At 40.2% G+C, this 19,586-nt stretch overlaps 1 protein-coding gene across 1 annotated transcript; it reads left to right on the forward strand.

Annotated features, from left to right (window-relative positions):
- The first annotated feature begins 9,885 nt into the window (after positions 1–9,885).
- apobec2a (apolipoprotein B mRNA editing enzyme, catalytic polypeptide-like 2a) lies at positions 9,886–18,237 on the forward strand. The gene is made up of 3 exons (XM_005950406.2): positions 9,886–10,176; positions 16,074–16,298; positions 17,157–18,237. The coding sequence occupies exons 1-3, from the start codon at positions 9,962–9,964 to the stop codon at positions 17,461–17,463; spliced, it is 747 nt and encodes a 248-aa protein (XP_005950468.1). The 5' UTR covers positions 9,886–9,961; the 3' UTR covers positions 17,464–18,237.
- Positions 18,238–19,586: the final 1,349 nt, after the last annotated feature.

Genomic DNA, 19,586 nt, shown 5'->3' on the forward strand with positions numbered 1-19,586 from the left:
ACTCCCCACCATTTGACCTTAGAACTGAAGAAGCTTCTCGGATGAGAGGTGAAACGTCTTCAAGCAACTTAAAGAAGTCCAGACGCTTTTCTTTGAAAGCTCCTTTGATTAGAACTTATATCAAATTGCAAAACTCTTAGCTGTATCTCTAATTAAACCTCTTTAACTTTGCTCTGCTTCACTTCAGCAGCATTAGGTGATGTTTATATGTCGATTCCTGGTTTTCTTCAGGTTTTGATCTACTGCAAAATATTTTTAAGGTTATCTGCTGTAAGGCCAGGACAATCTCCTTCATGTTTTTCAGTTACTTTGACACAAAGGCATCTGCTGTGATGCTCACACTTCTAATGAAGTCTCACAAGTGTCAGTACTGATAAATGATCAGAATTATAATATATTTTCCTACTGTGTGAGGCAAAATTTCCCCGATTCAAATCGAATCAGGACATTGTGAATCAGAATCAAATCGATTATAAAAATCAGTGATGATACCCATCCCTATTCATCACCTCCTCGGTCTCCTCCTATCTTCCCCCTTTTGCCCATCTTTTGCTGTTCTTTCTCTTACCAAACGGCTTCATGGAGCATGAGTCCCATCCCGTTCTTTCTCTGTCTCTCTGTGACCTTTCATTGGCCTCGTGGCCAATATCCTGTACCTGGTATGTGTGGCACAACTCTCCAATTACCCCTAGAGTGATAGAAAATGTTAAGGTGGGAGTTTGTCTAGCAAGGAGGAGAGTTAATGGGGATGCGTAAGATGATGGTTGACTTGGTCAGGGTGGAAGCCCATAAAGAGTTTAACACAACAGCAGCCTGAGCCCAGTGACCAGCTCAGCTCCAAAGTAGGAGCCAGTAGGAGCCAATTTTTTCTGCCAGTTTACTCCTTGACAGCAGTTAAGTGTACAACAATAGGAATTATACTGACATTTCAACCACCTTCAGCTCACCAGTTAGTGTAAACACACACATGGAGTACACTTTTCACCGGTATAACACTCACATTCTCGCTTGGAGTACCTTTTAGTTAGCAGCCTCATTTTTAGAGACATCACAGATAATCAGATTCGTCCTATCACTGCCAGCAATAATACACAGGTGTCTACCTCTCAGAGACAGAAAAGAGACACACTACCAATTAGGAGTTGGAGATTTAATGCATCATTACTTACAGAACAAGATTTCCTTAATTATTTGAAAAAGGTGTATGGACTCATTTAGAAAACAATGACCTGCCAGGAATATCACAATGTATTCTTTGGGGAGCTAGTGCAAAGGCTACGTTTGGAGAACTTTGAACATAGCAACATATTTAGAAATTTCCTTGCTAACCAGTTAAAACTTACAAGTATTTATTATATAAATAATTTGACTAGGAACATTACTCATGATCCGCAGCAAATAAAACAATCTTTTAAACACTTATACAAAGCTTTATACTTATTACATCTGTAAACACGAACTCTGCTATCATTAGCCTACATCTTAAACCAGGTAAAGATCCCACACTCCCATCCAGCTACCACCCAATCTCACTCATAAATGTAGACATTAAAATAATCTGCAAAGCCCTTGCCAGAAAATTAGAAAAAAAATCACTTCTTTCATCATAATAATAATAACAATAATAACTTTATTTATAAATTGCTCTCAGACAAAGTGCTGTACAGCTATTTGAAAATAAAGATAAATAAATAAAAGTGATGCATATCAATAAAAGTTAAAAACATAATAAAAGTTAAAAATGATAAAAATAAAAAAAAACCCTAAAAGGCAAATAATTAAGACATGTTGGATATGGTGAACAAGAGGGTCTTCAACTTAGCTTTAAAAACCTCCACAGAGCATGCCTGCCTAATATCTTGAGGGAGGTTGTTCCACAAAAATGGGGCACGAAAAGAAAAAGCGTGTACCCGGATAGTTTCTTTCTGGCTCTAGGAACCTTTAAAAGGCCAGAATCCTGGGATCGGAGAGCACGGGATGGAACATAAGGGTGCAAAAGATCAGAGAGGTATGAAGGTGCCAAACCATTTAAAGCCTTGTAGGTGAGCAGCAGGACCTTAAAATTGCTAAACCCAAAGGTAAATGGTAAATGGCCTGTATTTATATAGCGCTTTACTAGTCCCTAAGGACCCCAAAGCGCTTTACATATCCAGTCATCCACCCATTCACACACACATTCACACACTGGTGATGGCAGCTACATTGTAGCCACAGCCACCCTGGGGCGCACTGACAGAGGCGAGGCTGCCGGACACTGGCGCCACCGGGCCCTCTGACCACCACCAGTAGGCAACGGGTGAAGTGTCTTGCCCAAGGACACAACGACCGAGACTGTTCAAGCCGGGGCTCGAAGCGGCAACCTTCCGATTACAAGGCGAACGCCCAACTCTTGAGCCACGATCGCCCCTTCAAGGTAGCCAATGAAGGGATTTCAATACAGGGGTAATGTGCTCAAATTTTCCAGTTTTAGTTAAAATACGAACAGCTGTATTTTACACCATTTGTAAACCTCTAAAACCTTTCTTTGGTAGCCCAGAAAGGAGAGTGTTACAATAATCGATACGTGAAGACACAAATGCATGGACAAGAACCTCTGCAGTGTTGCTTGATAAAACATGTCTGATTTTGGCTATGTTCCTTAAATGATAAAAGGCGGTCTTTGTTGTCTCTTTTACATGAGACTCGAAAGAAAGCACCATGTCGAACCCCATACCCAAGTTTTGACCTTGTCCCTGCAATTTATGACATAGTCATAAATTTTCAAGATGAAATTTTGGGACAAGTATTGAAATTTTTGTGGTCCAGTGACCATCAACTCTGTCTTATCAGTATTAAGAAGCAGGAAATTATCCGATAACCAGCCCCTAATTGCAGATAGACACAATTCTAATTTAGACACTTCAGCCCAATTTCCAATGGTTAAAGGAACATAAAGCTGCAGGTTATCAGCATAACAAGGAAAAGTTACATTAAAAGAACGTAATAGAACACCAAGAGGCAGCAGATACAGAGAAAACAGCAATGGGCCAAGTACAGAGCCCTGAGGCACCCCATGCCCCACTGCACAGATCTCGGAGAGATCGTTTTTGAAACTAACAGTCGGAGACCTCCCAGACAAGTAAAAACTCAGCCATGATAAAACATTTCCTGTAACTCCAATAAAATGTTCAAGCCTATCCAATAAAATACAGTGATGCCAGCAGTAATAAAACTGAAGTGCGATCGTTGTCTGCATTTACCAGCAGATCATTTACCACTTTGACTAAAGCTGTTTCTGTGGAGTGATTTGGTCTAATAGCAGACTGAAATGTAGAGATGGGATTTCCGGCTCTTTTTAGAGAACCGGCTCTTTGAGTTCGGCTCACTAAAAAGAGCCGGCTCTTTTGGCTCCAAACCGGCTCTTCAGGTTGTTTTGTTGCTTTAACTAATTTATTATTAACAACAATATAAAATTATGCACAAAAGGAATTACTAATGTTAAAAAAAAAGTGGTTTTAAATATATATGTTTATTAGGGGTGCAACGATATTCGTATCGATATTGAACCGTTCGATACAGTGCTTTCGGTTCGGTACGCATATGTATCGAACAATACAAAATTTGTAATTTATTTTATCAACTTTCCTTCTGACGATGCTGTCTGTGTTGAGCGCTCAGTGAATCTGCGTTCGACTACTCTGCCTAGGGTCGACAGTGCAGCCTAGGCGGAGTAGTCGAACGCAGATTCACTGAGCGCTCAACACAGACAGCATCGTCAGAAGGAAGAGCGCAGGGCAAGCTAGCGAGACAGAAGTTAAGCTCTCCTTACAACATGGACCTCCCCCACTCTCATTCAGATCTGGCGTTTGGAATTATTTTGGTTTTCATGTGACGTATGACCCTGAAGGTAAGCGAGTCATGGACTAAAGTAAAACAGTATGTTGGATGTGCCATGCAATGCTCAATTACATGGGTGGGAACTAGTGTGTTAGCGCAGTTAGCTCGTTAACGTGTTGGCCGTCTAGCCCCATGCACGGGGCGATCGGCGGTAGCTCGTTAACGGAGATTTGCCGTGTTGTGGCGTTAAGGTCATTTCAACGAGATTAACCTGAAAGCACTAGTGGGAACACAACGAATATGACTGCACATTTACGCCGACATCATCCTAGTGCAAAGACAAGTGGAAGCAGAAAAAAAACAAGCAAGCATGCTACTAACTTTAGCCGAGTCATTTAGACAGCTGTTTAATATGCTGCTGAGAATATAGCCCAGAAGAAGCGGATAGTATAGCTTTTATTTTGGAAAGAGACATTTCTCTGTAATAAACTCTCTTTTCCAAAGATGAGTGATTCCTCAATCAGATACAGGGCTCGCAATATCGCTAGCCCGACGTCCCGGGGCTAGCGATTTTTTCAGTCGGGGTACCAAAATCTATCTCTGCCCTGCCCGTCGGGCTATTGTAGGAAGGAAAAATATATGTCAATGCTTTTGCATTCTTTCGGAAATGTAGCTGGGTAATTATGTCATTGGCATCGGTGAGCCACTGTCAATATGTGACATATTGAAATCGCGTTTGAATTTGCGCTTGTTTTTTTGCTTTCACTTTGCAATCGCGCGAACTGTGTATAGAGAGCGACAGCACTGATCTGTGAGTGATGATAATTTGCGCACCAATTCCTCTGACATCGTCTTATTAATCGTTAGCTTACTATGCAAACATGACAAGTGAAATCTCCCGCAGCTTAAACATGTGAGAGGTTGATCGCGCAGAGAATCGCTGAGCTTATGTGAGTGCGTGTGTAAAAGCAGCAGGATATATATTTGACTACGATGACCTGGATGACTGAGAACCTTCACAGACAGATATATATTTTAGTTCTGCTGAGCCAAATAAGACAGGTCAGGGTGAAGAAGTGACAGCCAAAGAAAAGCTTACCACAAAACGGAAAAGTTATGACAAATCAGACTATAAGGCAAAAAGAAAGTGCAGCTTTATGGTTTCATGGACAAAAGAATTTCTGTGGCTGCAATATGACGAGCTAAATAACCAGGGCTGCACATAAGTGGTCCGCAGGTGCGCATTCGCTGTCAAAATAAAAAACACGCACAAGGGTTAGGGTTAAATTTAAAAACTGTACTTTTGAGTTAAAATATATATTTATAATTTTAATAAATGACAAATTAAAAAGGCATGAACATTTTTTTTGTATCGAAAAAATATCGAACCGTGACACCAAAGTATCGAACCGAACCGAACCGTGAATTTTGTGTATCGTTGCACCCCTAATGTTTATATATAAATATATGCGGTGGCCCCTAGAGACAAACACGTACAAACTCCAAAACACATTTCTAGCATGAACTGAACTTCCAAAACAGAGCTACCTAGATCACTTAAATTACACAATTGAAAGCATATGTGTATTGTTTGTGTATTTATACACAAGCATCATATATATCAAATAATTTTAAAAAAAAAAGTTCATTTACCTGTTATACCACACACCAAATCCGGTCGTTGGTACTTGCTGGCTTGTGTAGCCACTAGGTAACAAAAGTCAACACTGCCCCTAGCATCCTGGAGCACTTCTGTTGTCTTTTGTACGTGTTTTGGAGTTTTTACGTGCTTTGGAGTTTGTACGTGTTTTTAGTGTTTTGGAGTTTGTACGTGTTTTGGAGTTTTACGTGTTTTGGAGTTTTTACTCCTCACCCCCCACCCACCCCTGTGGCTTGTCATGTCTTCACAATGTTGTGCTGTGGACATTTATGTGCTTTTTTGTGCAGAGGAGTTTTTTTGTTTCCTGTTCTCATGCTGTCCTACCATGGAAGCATAGCATGAGTAGGGGTCTCTTTTTTTCCCTCTTGTACTTTCCCCATTGTAGTGTACATTTCAATGTTTCTTTTCTCTGATTCTACCAATCTCCGACCTGTATCCCCATGTAATGTTTGTGTATTAAGTGTAAGGTCGGGGGGGTCCCATTTCACTGCAAGGCAACCTGCATGTGACGAATAAAGCTTTGATTGATTGATTGATTGATTGATTTTACGTGTTTTGGAGTTTCTACGTTTTGGAGTTTGTACGTGCTTCAGGGTTAGTATATGATTTGAAGTTTGTATGTGCTTTGTCTTTAGGAGCCACCATAAATATACTTTTATTTATTCACTCCACATAAAATCGAATAAATAAATCATATAATACAAAAATCAACTATTCACATTTCAACCTTTGAACTATTTAAATTTTCCGCTTTTTCCTTTTACAAATTTAAAGTTAAACAACACAAACCACAACACAATTAAATATAAATTATAATATGAAAACAAAAAGAACATGTATATTCTGTCATATGGACCTGCATGAATAAACTTTCTGAATCCTTTATCATCTGCAACTGGATTACTATACTTTTCGAATGTGACGTTGTTGTCCCTGGCTCTCTTTCTCTCTCTCTCTCTCCCTCCTGCTCTGTTCCTGTGCTACCGCCCCTAAAGCACAAGGCTCGCATGCTGAGTGAAGCGGAAAAAAGTGCGACAGAGCGGGTGAGAGAAAGAGAAAAAAAAAAACAAAAAAAACAGCTTGCGATAAGGAGCCGGCTCGCGTCGTTCACTTCAAAGACCCGGCTCTAAGAGCCATTTTGTTCGCGACCGACCCATCACTACTGAAATGGTTCATACCGATTGTTAGTTGACAAATGCTCAGTGAGCTGCTAAAAAACAATTTTTTCATAGACCTTAGACAAAAAAGACAGATGTGAGATGGGTCTATAGTTTGCAGCCATGTCAACATCCAGTCTGAGCTTTTTCAAGATTGGTACTACCACAGGTGATTTAAAACATTCAGGGAAGACTCCAGTCGTCAGTGAAGTATTTAAAAGAAACAGAATGTAGAGTCCTAATACTGTCCTTTTAGTGACTGTAAATTTGATTCTTTTTACTGAATCGAGTTTTAATGAGTCACTCACCAAAGTGAATCGGATTTTTTGACTCATTTGATTCACTGAGTCAGTTGTCCAGAGAGTGCAAAAGATGTACATTTTCACTCAAACTTAATTTGTTTCTCTTTTCATGTAAATCCTACTGCTAAAATAGTTTTTTTTTCTTTTTCTAAAAGAAAAAAAACTATTTTATAGAGCAAAAACATTTATTTTGTTTATTTTTATTTTGTTAGATTTTTCCTTAAATGCGTCAAATATATATTTTCTCATCTAAATGTCCACTGAGCTGTGAGCCAGGGGGCGGTAATGCGCCTTAACATTGGTTGCCAACCAAGAAGAAGAAGAAGCTGTGAGCCAGGAAGGAGGGGGTGAGTGAGTGAGTGATTCGTTCGCTCTATGGCTGTATCCCAATTCAGGATCTGCAGCCTTAAAGGCCGCATTTTAAGGCCGATTACGTCACAGCGACTCGATGAAGGCTGTCCCAATTCAAAGGCTGCTCGAAATGTGGCCCTCAAATGTGTCCTTCATTTCCCTGAATTTTAAGGAATTTTAATGATTTTAATGTAGACTTCATGGTCCAACATATCCCAGAATGCATAGCACGGCAGTGGGTGTGGATAATTTTGCCGAAAAAAAACTGCGGATGAGGGCGGAATGATCAAAGCTCATGTAGAAACAAACACATGAACAAAAGATTTTCTCCTTCATTTCTGTCAAACAAAGCTGTATGACACGTTTCCAGCTGTTAGTATCACGGTTGCTAGGCAACCTGGGCAACACGACGGAGGCTAGATGGTCCCATTTCACAAGCCTCGCACTTCCGGCCTTTGAGTACTCTGCCCTTGAGGATCGTTGAGGCTGCGTACTTTAAGGCTGCAGACCCTGAATTGGGATACAGCCAAGGATTCAGCACAGGAGGGAGGGGGTGAGTGAGTCCTGAGTGATTCGCTTACCCTACGATTCAGCACAAGAGGGAGGGGGTGAGTAGCTCAAATGTGCTGTTAGCATGTTAGCAGAGCGATGCTACTGTGAACCGAGGAGCTATTGTCTTGATGAGCTTCTCCTCAGGGTTTTTTCTTCCAGTTCAGAGCAGAAATTTTTTTGTTAAGATACTGGATGTTGTGTTTTTCTCCACAATTTTAATTATAAGTTAGATACATTGCTGCTAACAGCAACAGGGATGAGTCTGTGAGTCAGTTGGGCTTGTGAATCATGATTCATGAGTCAGTAAAGTGATTCTCGAGTATTGAACGATTCATTCATGATTCGCGCATCACTAGTTCCTTAACACTTAGAGCCCCCGAGAGCAGCCATTTTGCCCAGGTTGGTAGAGGATCCAAAGAACAGGTTGTAGAACGAGCTGCATTTACAATCTTAGTTAATACAGACAGGGAAGTAACCTTGAAGTCAGAGAACAGTTTATCAGCACCAACAGGCAAAGCAGCTGAGTAGTCTGACGAACCGCTCAAGGAGGGAGTAATCTGATTCCTAAGTGTTTCAGCCCTGTCTCTGAAAAACATAAGAAAGTCATGAGCTGTCAAATTTGAAGAGGAGAGAGTTGACTTACTCTCTGTAAGTTGCGACACTGTTTAATAAAAGTTTTGAGTTATGCTTATCAGTCATGATTTGAGAAATAATTTGCTTTCGCTGCAGCCATCGATGATTGAAAAAAAGACGAGTCTTTCCAAGCCTGGAGAAATACTTCAAGTCTGGAAGATCGCCAGTGACGCTCTGCTTTTCTACAATTTCTTCTCAAACTCAAGAGCTCCTCACCTACATACCTACCTAATAGTAGGGAACCATAGCCTTGCTGCCATGGAAGGAGATCCAGGCACCAGAAATCTAGAAGCCCTCCAGAGCACAAGATCCCAAGGAGGACCACTGAAGGGGTTGTCACGCCACCCTCCTAGAAAAGAGCTGAGGAGAGCCCCAGACGGGGCAGTCACCTTGCAGGCACTGTGCACAGAAAGCTGTGACGATGTGCCCACAGGCTCCGCCAGCAGCCAGCTACGCCAGAGCAGACACACCCCCCCCCCCGGGCCCAGAGACCCGAGGGTCCCCCCACCACCCGGAAGCGGCCCGACTAAGCCATGGGCTGGTTCTTATAGAGCGCTATTCTGATCTCAGTACTCAAAGCAATTGATGACAAACATTTGACTTTTTTGTCAAAAGAGCAGCTGAATAAAAAAAATAAATGAATATGAATGAATTCATTTGTGTGATTCTTTTTAAACAAATAACTTTAAAAAGTATGCTAAATGCTTCTACAATATAGGTGAAATTAAAATGAATGTGTTATAAGAAATACTCACATATATATTAGTTTAGCACTTTCTAAAGAGAATACCAAATGTGGTCTTTTCATACAGAGGTGGGCCCTGTTCTGACACCCTTTTTAATTCTATTCACACCCAGGCATGTGCTTCTAAGATACTAACACTGAAACTGAACAGTCTTCTGCTTTCTGAATATTTGGCCTCTTTCACCAGACATTCTCTTTTATCCAGAATGTCTCTCTGTGCCTCTTACAGTTACACTACATCACTGACAACAAATTTAGCAATGCTTCCCCCACTCTCAAGGTCTTTAAATAGCTGCAGCTCACAGACCGGGCAGCTGCTTCTGTGCGTCTTACTCTGGTTTGACCCAATTAAGCCTTTAAAGGCTAATCCCATTCCTGCTATTTTTAGATTAAAGTGCTGATAAAGTTTTTTTGTTTTTAAATATCTTTGCATTTCTGTTCCAAGAATAAATGTGGGTTGTCACCTATCTCTCAGAGATTTTTAGTTATTTGCTGTAATCTCTGTGAAATTGTTCCCCTTAGATTTCCTCACCTTGACACCAAACAAACAAATAAACAAAACTTAATATTAGCCAGATTTATCCTGTGAACTACTGTCTCACCTATATGGGCTGCTCCTTTTGACTCTCTCCTTCTCTCATTGGCTGCATTCCTTTCTTCTTTTTCTCAGCCCTGCCCCCATCTATCATTCTTCTCCTTCTTGCTCACTAGTCCTTACCTCCCTTGACAGTATATTTCTTTGGCCATGGATGAAAAATGTCAAACACTCGTAAAAAGAAGACAAAAAGAAGAAAATGAAGTTGCTGAAATCGCAAAGGATGCAAAAGAAAAAAAGAACAAAGAACAGGAAACTGTGGATAATAGAGAAGTTGCATCAGCTGAAGCAGCAACCACCAGTTGCCATACTGGAGATTTTCAGTTGGAGCCAATGGAACTACCTCCTTTTGAAATAATTACAGGGTAGGTTACCCCTTTGACAAATTTATTTTAAAATAAATGCATCTTACACAGTTTTTCTGTCTGTTTTTTCTGCGACTCTTTCTTAGATGTCTGTTACTGTAACATGTTCATTTTGCTGTGGTCTGCGTGGTGTTAGCTCTACTAGCCACTGAGCATGTTATGCGTTCTGTCCATCTCCCATATACTCTTCCAGTATTGCTCCATCTCCAACCTTGGTGGGGGTTTTTTCATATAGTTCTCCGGCCACTGACAGGATATTTTGTAGGTATTCCTTTCGTCATCGCAGTTTTCTGCAGTTCTGATAGTTGGCTAACTTCTCTCTGTGTTGCCTTGATCTAATCTGATTTTCCATGGATGATGATATCTCCCACCAATCTGGGACAATACTTGTCATGCATGGTTTTGTCCTACAGGCAGAAAATGCCCATGTGTTAAATTCAGCTTTCGGAAAAAACAATGACTTTAGAACATGTAAAACATCCATGTAAAACACCGATGACCTAACAACTCCCCAAAAATTAAGCCAAAATGTCTTTATCGCCCCCTGTTGTCTAGCTTCATAAACACCGCCTCCTCCATATTAGTGGGAACAGCTTGTTCCTGATGGTCTTCTTCACCCATCTTTGTTCAGGGTGAATGTATCTTTAGATAATAATATGGACTCTGGATCCTGTTAACAAATAAAAAGATCTAATTACACTTATATGAAACCTGCTGCTATGTTTTTACATTGAACATTTTATTTAAAGTTCCCATGTTACCAGGCTGTAGAGTGACCTGTGAGTGCAAAATGGGTCTGATCCTCAGTCTTAGTTAAAATCCTAAAGGACAACATTTAATTTTCAGATATTTCTGACATTAACACTTCCTCTGGGCCTCTGTGCAGTGGGCAGCTGATGTCATCTCAGTCTAAAATAGGAGTGCCGAATCATTCGACTATATAGACTACAAGAGTAACACAGGTGTGAAGCATTGCTAACTAGCTAGCACAAGCCTCTAACACTGTGTGCATGCTAAACGGTTAATCTAGCAAAGTTCTTAATGATAGGAGCAACAAACTGATCAACTATAAGCTGTTAAGGCATATGTCTTTTTAATTATAGCAACGTGGTTGTATTTATCTTAATTTAGCAAGCTGTCAGTCACAGTAAACTAGAGATGGACCGATCCGATATACACTATCGGTATCGGTCTTAATCTGACCTAAATTACTTGTCGGATATCGGGGAGAAAAGTAATCCGATCCATTAAATAACACAAAAGCATCTCACAAAACTTGCAACAATGCATAGGCCAGGCCAACCTTAGCACGTTGGAGCAGTATGCGTCACGTGACAGAGCAGCTGCTGTGTATGAGACCTGTCGGGCAGTCTGGAGTTCACACTGTAAGCATCTGGAGCCTTGCTACACGCTGCCAAACCAAGTGTTGTGCTAAGGTAGGTATCCCCGACAAGATAAGTTACCCCTGTGTCACGAGCATTTGCTGGGCACAGAGATCCAGTTTACTCCGCCTCCATTACACACAATTAGACATGGAAGTAGTGATGTTTTAGTTTTTTGAAAAAGTGAAAAGTGAGTGTGGTTACATTACCATTCAGTTTGAGGGTTACAGCAGAAAATTATATATTTATTGTTCTCACGTGGTATTGTAGGGGATTATTCTAACAAATGAAGGACATTTTGCCTGATAATTAGTTTTTATCCTCCTGTAACTAAAACCTCCAAAGTTTCAGGAGTAGGTAGTCATTATAAGAAGTGTTTGTGAACTAAAAATCAAGAATGTGGGATACTGTTTGTCCGTGATTTGGAGCGCCCAGCATGTGCTCCCAACGCAAGAGAAATGGTTTCTATCAGGGATACCTACCTTGGAACGACACATGGCTAAACAGTTTGGTGATTCGGAAAAAAAAACTATGAAAAACACTTTTGTCATACATTTGTTAAGTGTTGTATAGAAATTACATGAAATTCTTTCTCAGGTTAAACGTGATAGAAACAGCTTACACTGACATCCATCCTGATAACAGATGAGTATCGTGAAGCTGTGTTTGCATTTATTTGCACTGCTTTCCACTCTGGAAATCTATTTATGTTCAGCTTAAAGTATAGAAGGGTCAATTTTTTAAGTTGTTGAATACTAACTTTATTTTGTCCTAGTATTGCACTTCTTTTTTTCAGAACCAAAAAGTTTTTGAAATCTGCATAAAATTGTATTTTATGTTACTTTCTGAATATTTCTTTAAATACTTAGATTTAAAGTTCTGCTAAAAGTTTAAACAGAAAGATCAGTATTGCTGAACTGCGAAATATTTTGGGTCCAGTGTATTATTTGGATATGGGTATAACCTAGAATAGCTTTAGTGTTTTGTTTTTTCAAACTTGAGTATGACCCTATACAAAATGGAGTAAAACATTAAAAAAACAGTTTCATTGATTATAAAAGACTGTATCAGATTCATATCGGTATCGGCAAAAATCCAAAAATTATGATATCAGTATCAGACATAAAAAAGTGGTATGGTGCCATCTTTAAAGTAGAGCTGAGGTTTGTGGTTGGGGTTTGACGCAGTGACTCTACCTGAAGTCACTGCTGTGCAGAATCTGGCTCCAAATGTGCAACATGGCAGCCTGCACAAACAGGAAATTTTGGTTTCATTTCTGTGCAGTTGTTGGAAGTGGAACCATGTCATTCATCTTTTATACAGTCACTGGTCAAAAAGCAACCTGTTTTCACAAAGAAGTTAAAAAGGTCAAAAAAAGAAACTCAAGTTTTATTTCAAGCTTCAGATGTTTTGGATACAAAACAAGAAAGCCTATTCCGACTTTTATAACCTCATGTACCAGGCTAATCTCATTACAAGTCGCTTACAATAATTAAAGAAAGTGTCCACTTTTACGTTTTTCTCCTACAAAACTGATTAAAAAAAAAAATACAAAAAACCAGTGAGCCTTTCGTCTCTTGTTTTTGACGTTTTTTTAAGTATGTTTATTGGGATTTTTTGATATAAGGAAAAAAAAGACACTAAAAAAACAACAGACAACATCTTGATGCATTCTCAATCATCCAGGGAAGCAAATCTCCAAAAGTTGATTCTGTTCATCTGGACATAGCGTTTTGTGGGAGAAATGTTTCGTCATTAGTGTTTCATCCTTTCCTTCTTTCAATAACAAAGAAATATTAGCTTCATATAGCGTACGGGGAAATGCTTGAGTATGGAAAGAATGCTCAAACATTCTCAATAAAAGCGGGACCACCTTTTCAGAGTATTTTTTATACAATTCAATGCCAAACCCATCTGGGCCTGGGGACTTTCCATTGGGGAATGACTTAATAGCTTTTGAAACTTCTTCAATAGTAATTTCTGAGTTTAAAGCCTCTAGTGCAGCGTCATTCATTTTCTTAACCAATCAGAAATATTGCCCCAAGATTTCAACATATAGAGCTCTTCATAATATTCTCTAAATCACTCATTAATAGCTTTAGGGCTGATTAAAATTTCGCCTGATCTTGATTTAAGGCCTCTCAGCTGCAGAGAAAGAAGCTTATGGGGTTTATCTCCAAACTCAAAATGCTTCTGTCTGATCCTAAATAGCTGATTTGTTATTTGACTAGATAAAATTGTGTTATACTCAAACTTCCTTTTAATGATGTCTTGAAACAAAGAGGGACAAGACGAGGCCTTGTGGTCCTGTTCTAACTGTGTTAATTCAATTTCTATTTCTAACAGGCGTTTCCGGCATTCTTTTTTTCCTCGAAGTTTCAAAAGAAATCTCCTTGCATTACCACTTTAAATGTTTCCCATAAAATCGAATCAGAAACGTCTTGTTTCCAAGAATTCTGATATTTTAGTTGTCATAAATTGGCAAAAGAATGTCTCAGACAGGAGTGACGGGTGAAAACGCCAGTTACCCTGTTGTTTTGTTCCACAGAAGTGGTTTGAGAGTGATCCGAGATCAAGATGTTGTGATAAGTTGAGCATACAACTTTAGACATCAATTTAGAATCAAGCAAAAAATAATCTATTCTGGAGCACGATTTGTGCACTTGTGAAAAATAAGAGTAATCTCTACCAGTAGGGTTACACAGTCTCCAAACATCAACTAGGTTAGTAGAACTCAACATATTATTCAGAACAGTCAAAGCGTTAATCAACTGGGAGGTTTGAGTAGAATCTATCCAAGTGTTTATCAAGTACACAATTAAAATCGCCTCCTAAAATTACATGAGTATCAGCGAGACTAGGTAACAAATTAAATATTTGTTAAAAGAAAGCTGGGCTATCAAAATTAGGACCATATAAATTCAATAAAGTAACATGGGTTGCATGAATATGGCCTGTCACCAGAACAAATCGACCATTCGGATCACTAACTAACTAACCGTGGACTCATGTCTAAATGGGACTGTTCTACGGATCAATATAGCCACTCCTCGGGCTTTACTGGAGAATGTCGACTGAAAAATATGATTAGTCCAGGAGCACCTGAGCAACCTCTCTTTAGTCTGTTTCATATGAGATTCCTGAAGATACACAACATCAGCAGCTAGCGATTTCAAGCGAGAAAAAACCTTAGCTCATTTGTGCACATGCCCCATTCCTCGCACATTCCAGCTCACAAATCTAATGCCACCACTTAGCGATGATGAATTAGGATTCACTCCAGAAATAATAAATAGCAGTGTACACATGAATTGCCCTTGTATAACATTAATAAGTACAACATACCGACAACACAAAAAACATAACCCTCTTCCCCCCATCCCACTTTCCCAGACAAAGAAAAAACCCCGCATACTCACAGAGGGTCCACATGACCATTACGAACTAAACGGTCCAAGGTGACGAGCTTTCCAACCTCCCCCCACAAAAAAAGAAAAAATATATATATACCCTCAATGCCAACATAGTTGAGAGAAAAATGAAATAGTCACATACATCCCGATGCAATGAGTTTCAAATGAGATATCAGAGATGCCTTCCTGTATAGTTCCCAAAAAATCCTCAGCCTCACGGGGCGTGGTGAACGCCTTGACCAGGGAGCCATGCGTTACCCGTAAACGCGCTGGATAGTAGAAACTACACCGAGCTTCAGCATCCATTAGGCGTTTACGCACGTCCTGGAAGACCTGTCGCTGTTTCACCACCTTCGTCGGGAAGTCAGGGAGGATGTGAATCGCCTTGCCATTAAAGTTCAAGGGAAACTGCTCCCAAGCAAGCTGTAGTGTCTTCTCTCTCACTTGAACGCGATGAATCCACGCTATAGTTACCCGGGGATGATGATCGCCTCGTTATCCGCTTGTAATTTTAAACATGTTTTCTCAACAAGGGAAAGACGATGGTGGTGATCAGAGCTAGCGTTTTCAACCTCCTGTAGCCGACCGCAGATACTCGTCTAAGATGCCTGTGATATAGCAAGAGACACTTCAAGACTGTCAAACCTTTCAGTCATCATGATATTTATTTTCTGAATTTCAGAAAGAACCTTGAAAAAACTTTTATCACCATTGTCCACGTCTTTAGCAGGCTCCGAGGTTAGCTCAGCTTCGTCGACTGGTTCAGGGGGAGCGGTGTTGGTCCTGTTCAGAGGCTTATCCTGCTTTTTAGCTTTTTAGCTTTTGATTTGGGCATCCTGTTTGAGTTAGGAAACAAGTATTCTTCAGTGAAATCAGGAATTCTGAGAGATAAGGCAATAAAGTCCAAAATGTGAAGAGAGTATGAGGAGCTCCACAGAACCATGTCTACTCCATTCGGGGCTCACTAGCGCCCCCGTTTTTGACTATATATAAGACCATTTTGTTTCTTTCTCTACGAGATTGAAAAATGCATCTTTAACTGTGTATGTATAAAATATTATGTCAGCAAATGTTTTTTTTTCACTTATTCTGTTTTATACAGGGACAGGATAGATCCTTTTATCTATAAGTTCCAGTTCAAGAATGTTGAATACTCTTCAGGACGCAACAAGACCTTACTTTGTTACTTGGTGGATAAAGGAAACACATCAGATGGACTGCTAAGAGGCTACCTGGAGGATGAACATGCTGGGACTCATGCTGAGGAGGCCTTCTTCGCTCAGTGTTTGCCACATTGCAACCCTGCAGTCAAATATACAGTCACCTGGTACAATATTTGTTTAAAGTATCGTGTGGTCTTGAGAACGTGGCAGTTTAGTCAAAACTTATTTCTTGTTTCAGTCAGGTCAGAAGTCTCCATTTTAGACCCACTCACCTCTAGTTTCACCCTTCAAGGCAAAAATCATACATACAATAATGACAGGGGGAATTAAAACTATTAGTTAAAACTATTAATGAAAATGAACATGGGTTGTTAACAGAACAGCTGGTTGAAGTTATTACATTTATCCAATCAAATAGTTTTCAGTGCGCACTGAGCCTGAACCTGCTCAGCTAGGCTGTTTCATTAGACAAGATGGGTAAACACGCAAAAGGTGAAGGCATCTGCAGTATTTGAAACCTCAGCAAAATGGATGTTAAAATTGATCTCACTGAAACACTGCAAAAGAACTCAAAAAGACAACTCTATCAGGCCACCTTCTATTTGGTTTGGCTCCATAGAATACTGGTTTACATGTTTGATTAACAAGCAGCAGATCCCTCATTTGAGCTTGAGAGGAGACATAAATACCTTGAAGCTTTATCACAAAAGGCATTCATTGTATGTAAAAGGCTGCAACATCTAAAAGGTGTTTTTTTCCTGCCTTTTTTAAAGCAAAATTCTGCTCCATACCAGATGGTGGCCTGGGTGGACAGTTCAGTGTGAGACTCCTGTGTACCTGTGTAAAATGTGGAATATGTCTGAGCCCCACACTGTTCGTCTGGTATATCATTTGTTCTCAGACTATGAGACAATCAAACTAGATACAATAAAAGCATCCAGTGACATAAATTAGATTTTGCTGTATACTGACAAGTAAAAAGAAATGTATTTTAATTTGAATTCTGCCTTGTTTTTTTCCAGGTACGTGTCCTCCAGTCCCTGTTCAACTTGTGCTACAAAGATAGCTGAACTATTGAAGGACCGGAAAAATCTTAAGTTGAATATCTTTGCTGCTCGGCTGTTTGAGTGGGAGGAAGGAGAGATCCAGGCTGGGCTGAGGACCCTGCACGCTGCAGGCTGTAAACTGAGGATGATGAAGCCTCTAGATTTCTCTTACACCTGGGATACATTTGTTGAGAATGAGGATCAGCCTCTGAATCTGTGGGAGGACTGCAAAGAAAATTACGAGTATTACCATGAAAGACTGTCTGATATTCTAACACCATAAATTCTCATTTTTAGCATTTTGCCTTTATTAGAGCTATAAAGTTATGCAGTGATACTAAATCTGTTATCTGCTTTGGCATTATTTATCTTTAAATAACTTCTTTACAGTTCAGATCTGGTTCAGAGAGATACACAGACAGAAACAGAGATATTTTTCATAACAAAAGCTGAAAATCCTAATTAAAAATTTTATGTATGTATGGATCTAGCCTTAGTGTCGGTGGAAAACTGGGATTTATGAGATGGCCACAGTTACTAATGTTGCTTTAAGCAGATTATTGTTATTTGTTTGTTGTTGTTATCTGAAATTTTTTACATTTCAAATAACAAAGTTTCACTGCTCTGTCACCAGTTTACAGTAAGAAATAAAAAATATAAGGAAAGCAAATTCAAGCTGCTGGCTCTTTAACTTTTAGTAAAATTCATCCAGTTCAGTTGCACTCGCAAGCTCTAAAAACAAAAGATTCAAAAATGTTCTCTTCCTTTTTATGACTAGGATGAACAAAAAACAAAGAAAGAAACAAAAAAAGCAACATTTTACAACTTCAACCTAAAGTAACATGTTAATAAGAAGTCGTGTTTTTGCTGGAAACAATCAAGCAATTGCACACTAAGACCCACAACTAAGGTGCAATTACCCTGTAATCACATGCAATTTCAGGTAAAAAGTTAGGCTTTTGCAGGAATCAATGAAACCAATGCGCCTTAGTCTAAGGTTTTGGTCTCATCTGACCAGAGCACCTTCTTCCACATGTTTGCTGTGTCCCCCACATGGCTTGTGGCAAACTGCAAACGGGACTTCTTATGGTTTCCTGTTAACAATGGCTTTCTTCTTGCCACTCTTCCATAAAGGCCAACTTTGTGCAGTGCACGACTAATAGTTGTCCTGTGGACAGATTCCCCCACCTGAGCTGTAGATCTCTGCAGCTCGTCCAGAGTCACCATGAGCCTCTTGGCTGCATTTCTGATCAGCGCTCTCCTTGTTCGGCCTGTGAGTTTAGGTGGACGGCCTTGTCTTGGTAGGTTTACAGTTGTGCCATACTCCTTCCATTTCTGGATGATTGCTTGAACAGCGCTCCGTGGGATGTTCAAGGCTTGGGAAATCTTTTTGTAGCCTAAGCTTGCTTTAAATTTAAATAACTTTATCCCTGACCTGTCTGGTGTGTTCTTTGGACTTCATGGTGTCGTTGCTGCCAATATTCTCTTAGACAACCTCTGAGGCCGTCACAGAGCAGCTGTATCTGTACTGACATTAGATTACACACAGGTGCACTCTATTTAGTCATTAGCACTCATCAGGCAACGTCTATGTGCAACTGACTGCACTCAGACCAAAGGGGGCTGAATAATTACGCACACCCCACTTTGCAGTTATTTATTTGTAAAAAATGTTTGGAATCATGTCTGATTTTCGTTCCACTTCTCACGTGTGCACCACTTTGTGTTGGTCTTGTGGCTGTAATGTGACAAAATGTGGAAAAGTTCAAGGGGGCCGAATACTTTTGCAAGCCACTGTAGTGAGTGAAGAAGAAACACCCAGTGCATCATGGGAATCCCCCAGCAGCCTACACCTATTGCAGCATAACTAAGGGAGGATTCAGGGTCCCCTGGTCCAGCCCTAACTATATGCTTTAGCAAAAAGGAAAATTTTAAGCCTAATCAGGCTTCCAAATCAATTAAAACTCTGTCTGGGTCTTTAGTTCATTAGCATCAAGTGCAGGATCTACCAAGGAAATGCTCTGTCCCCACTGCTGTTCTGCATAGGCCTGAACCCCCTCAGTGAGATCACTGACAAGACCGGCTACGGATACCAACTGTGGAATGGAGCAGTTGTAAGCCACCCACTGTACATGGATGACAGGAGGTGGGTCAGGCAAATTCTGAGGAGTCAGCTGAGCGGTAATAACAAGATCCTGGCTATCAACACCTATGCCCTGCCTGTGATCAGGTACCCTGCAAGGAAGCTCCTGACCATGCATGAGGGTTTCACCCCAAGTCCAGCACCCTGAGGCTGTACGCTAAGCGGAAGGAAGGAGGCCGGGGACTGGTGAGTGTCAACACCTCAGTCCAGGATGAGACAACGAACATCCAAGAATACATCAGGAAGATGGCCCCAACCGACCG

Source organism: Haplochromis burtoni, unplaced genomic scaffold (assembly GCF_018398535.1).
Source record: "Haplochromis burtoni strain Fernald_Lab_line unplaced genomic scaffold, NCSU_Asbu1 Contig_775, whole genome shotgun sequence".
Classification (NCBI taxonomy): domain Eukaryota; kingdom Metazoa; phylum Chordata; class Actinopteri; order Cichliformes; family Cichlidae; genus Haplochromis; species Haplochromis burtoni.

Bases quoted from the DNA above. Each gene is read 5' to 3' on its own strand.
- apobec2a (XM_005950406.2), top strand. From the start codon at position 9,962: ATGGATGAAAAATGTCAAACACTCGTAAAAAGAAGACAAAAAGAAGAA. The intron at 10,177-16,073 runs GTAGGTTACCCC...TGTTTTATACAG, and splicing joins CCTTTTGAAATAATTACAGG to GGACAGGATAGATCCTTTTA. The intron at 16,299-17,156 runs GTACAATATTTG...GTTTTTTTCCAG, and splicing joins GTCAAATATACAGTCACCTG to GTACGTGTCCTCCAGTCCCT.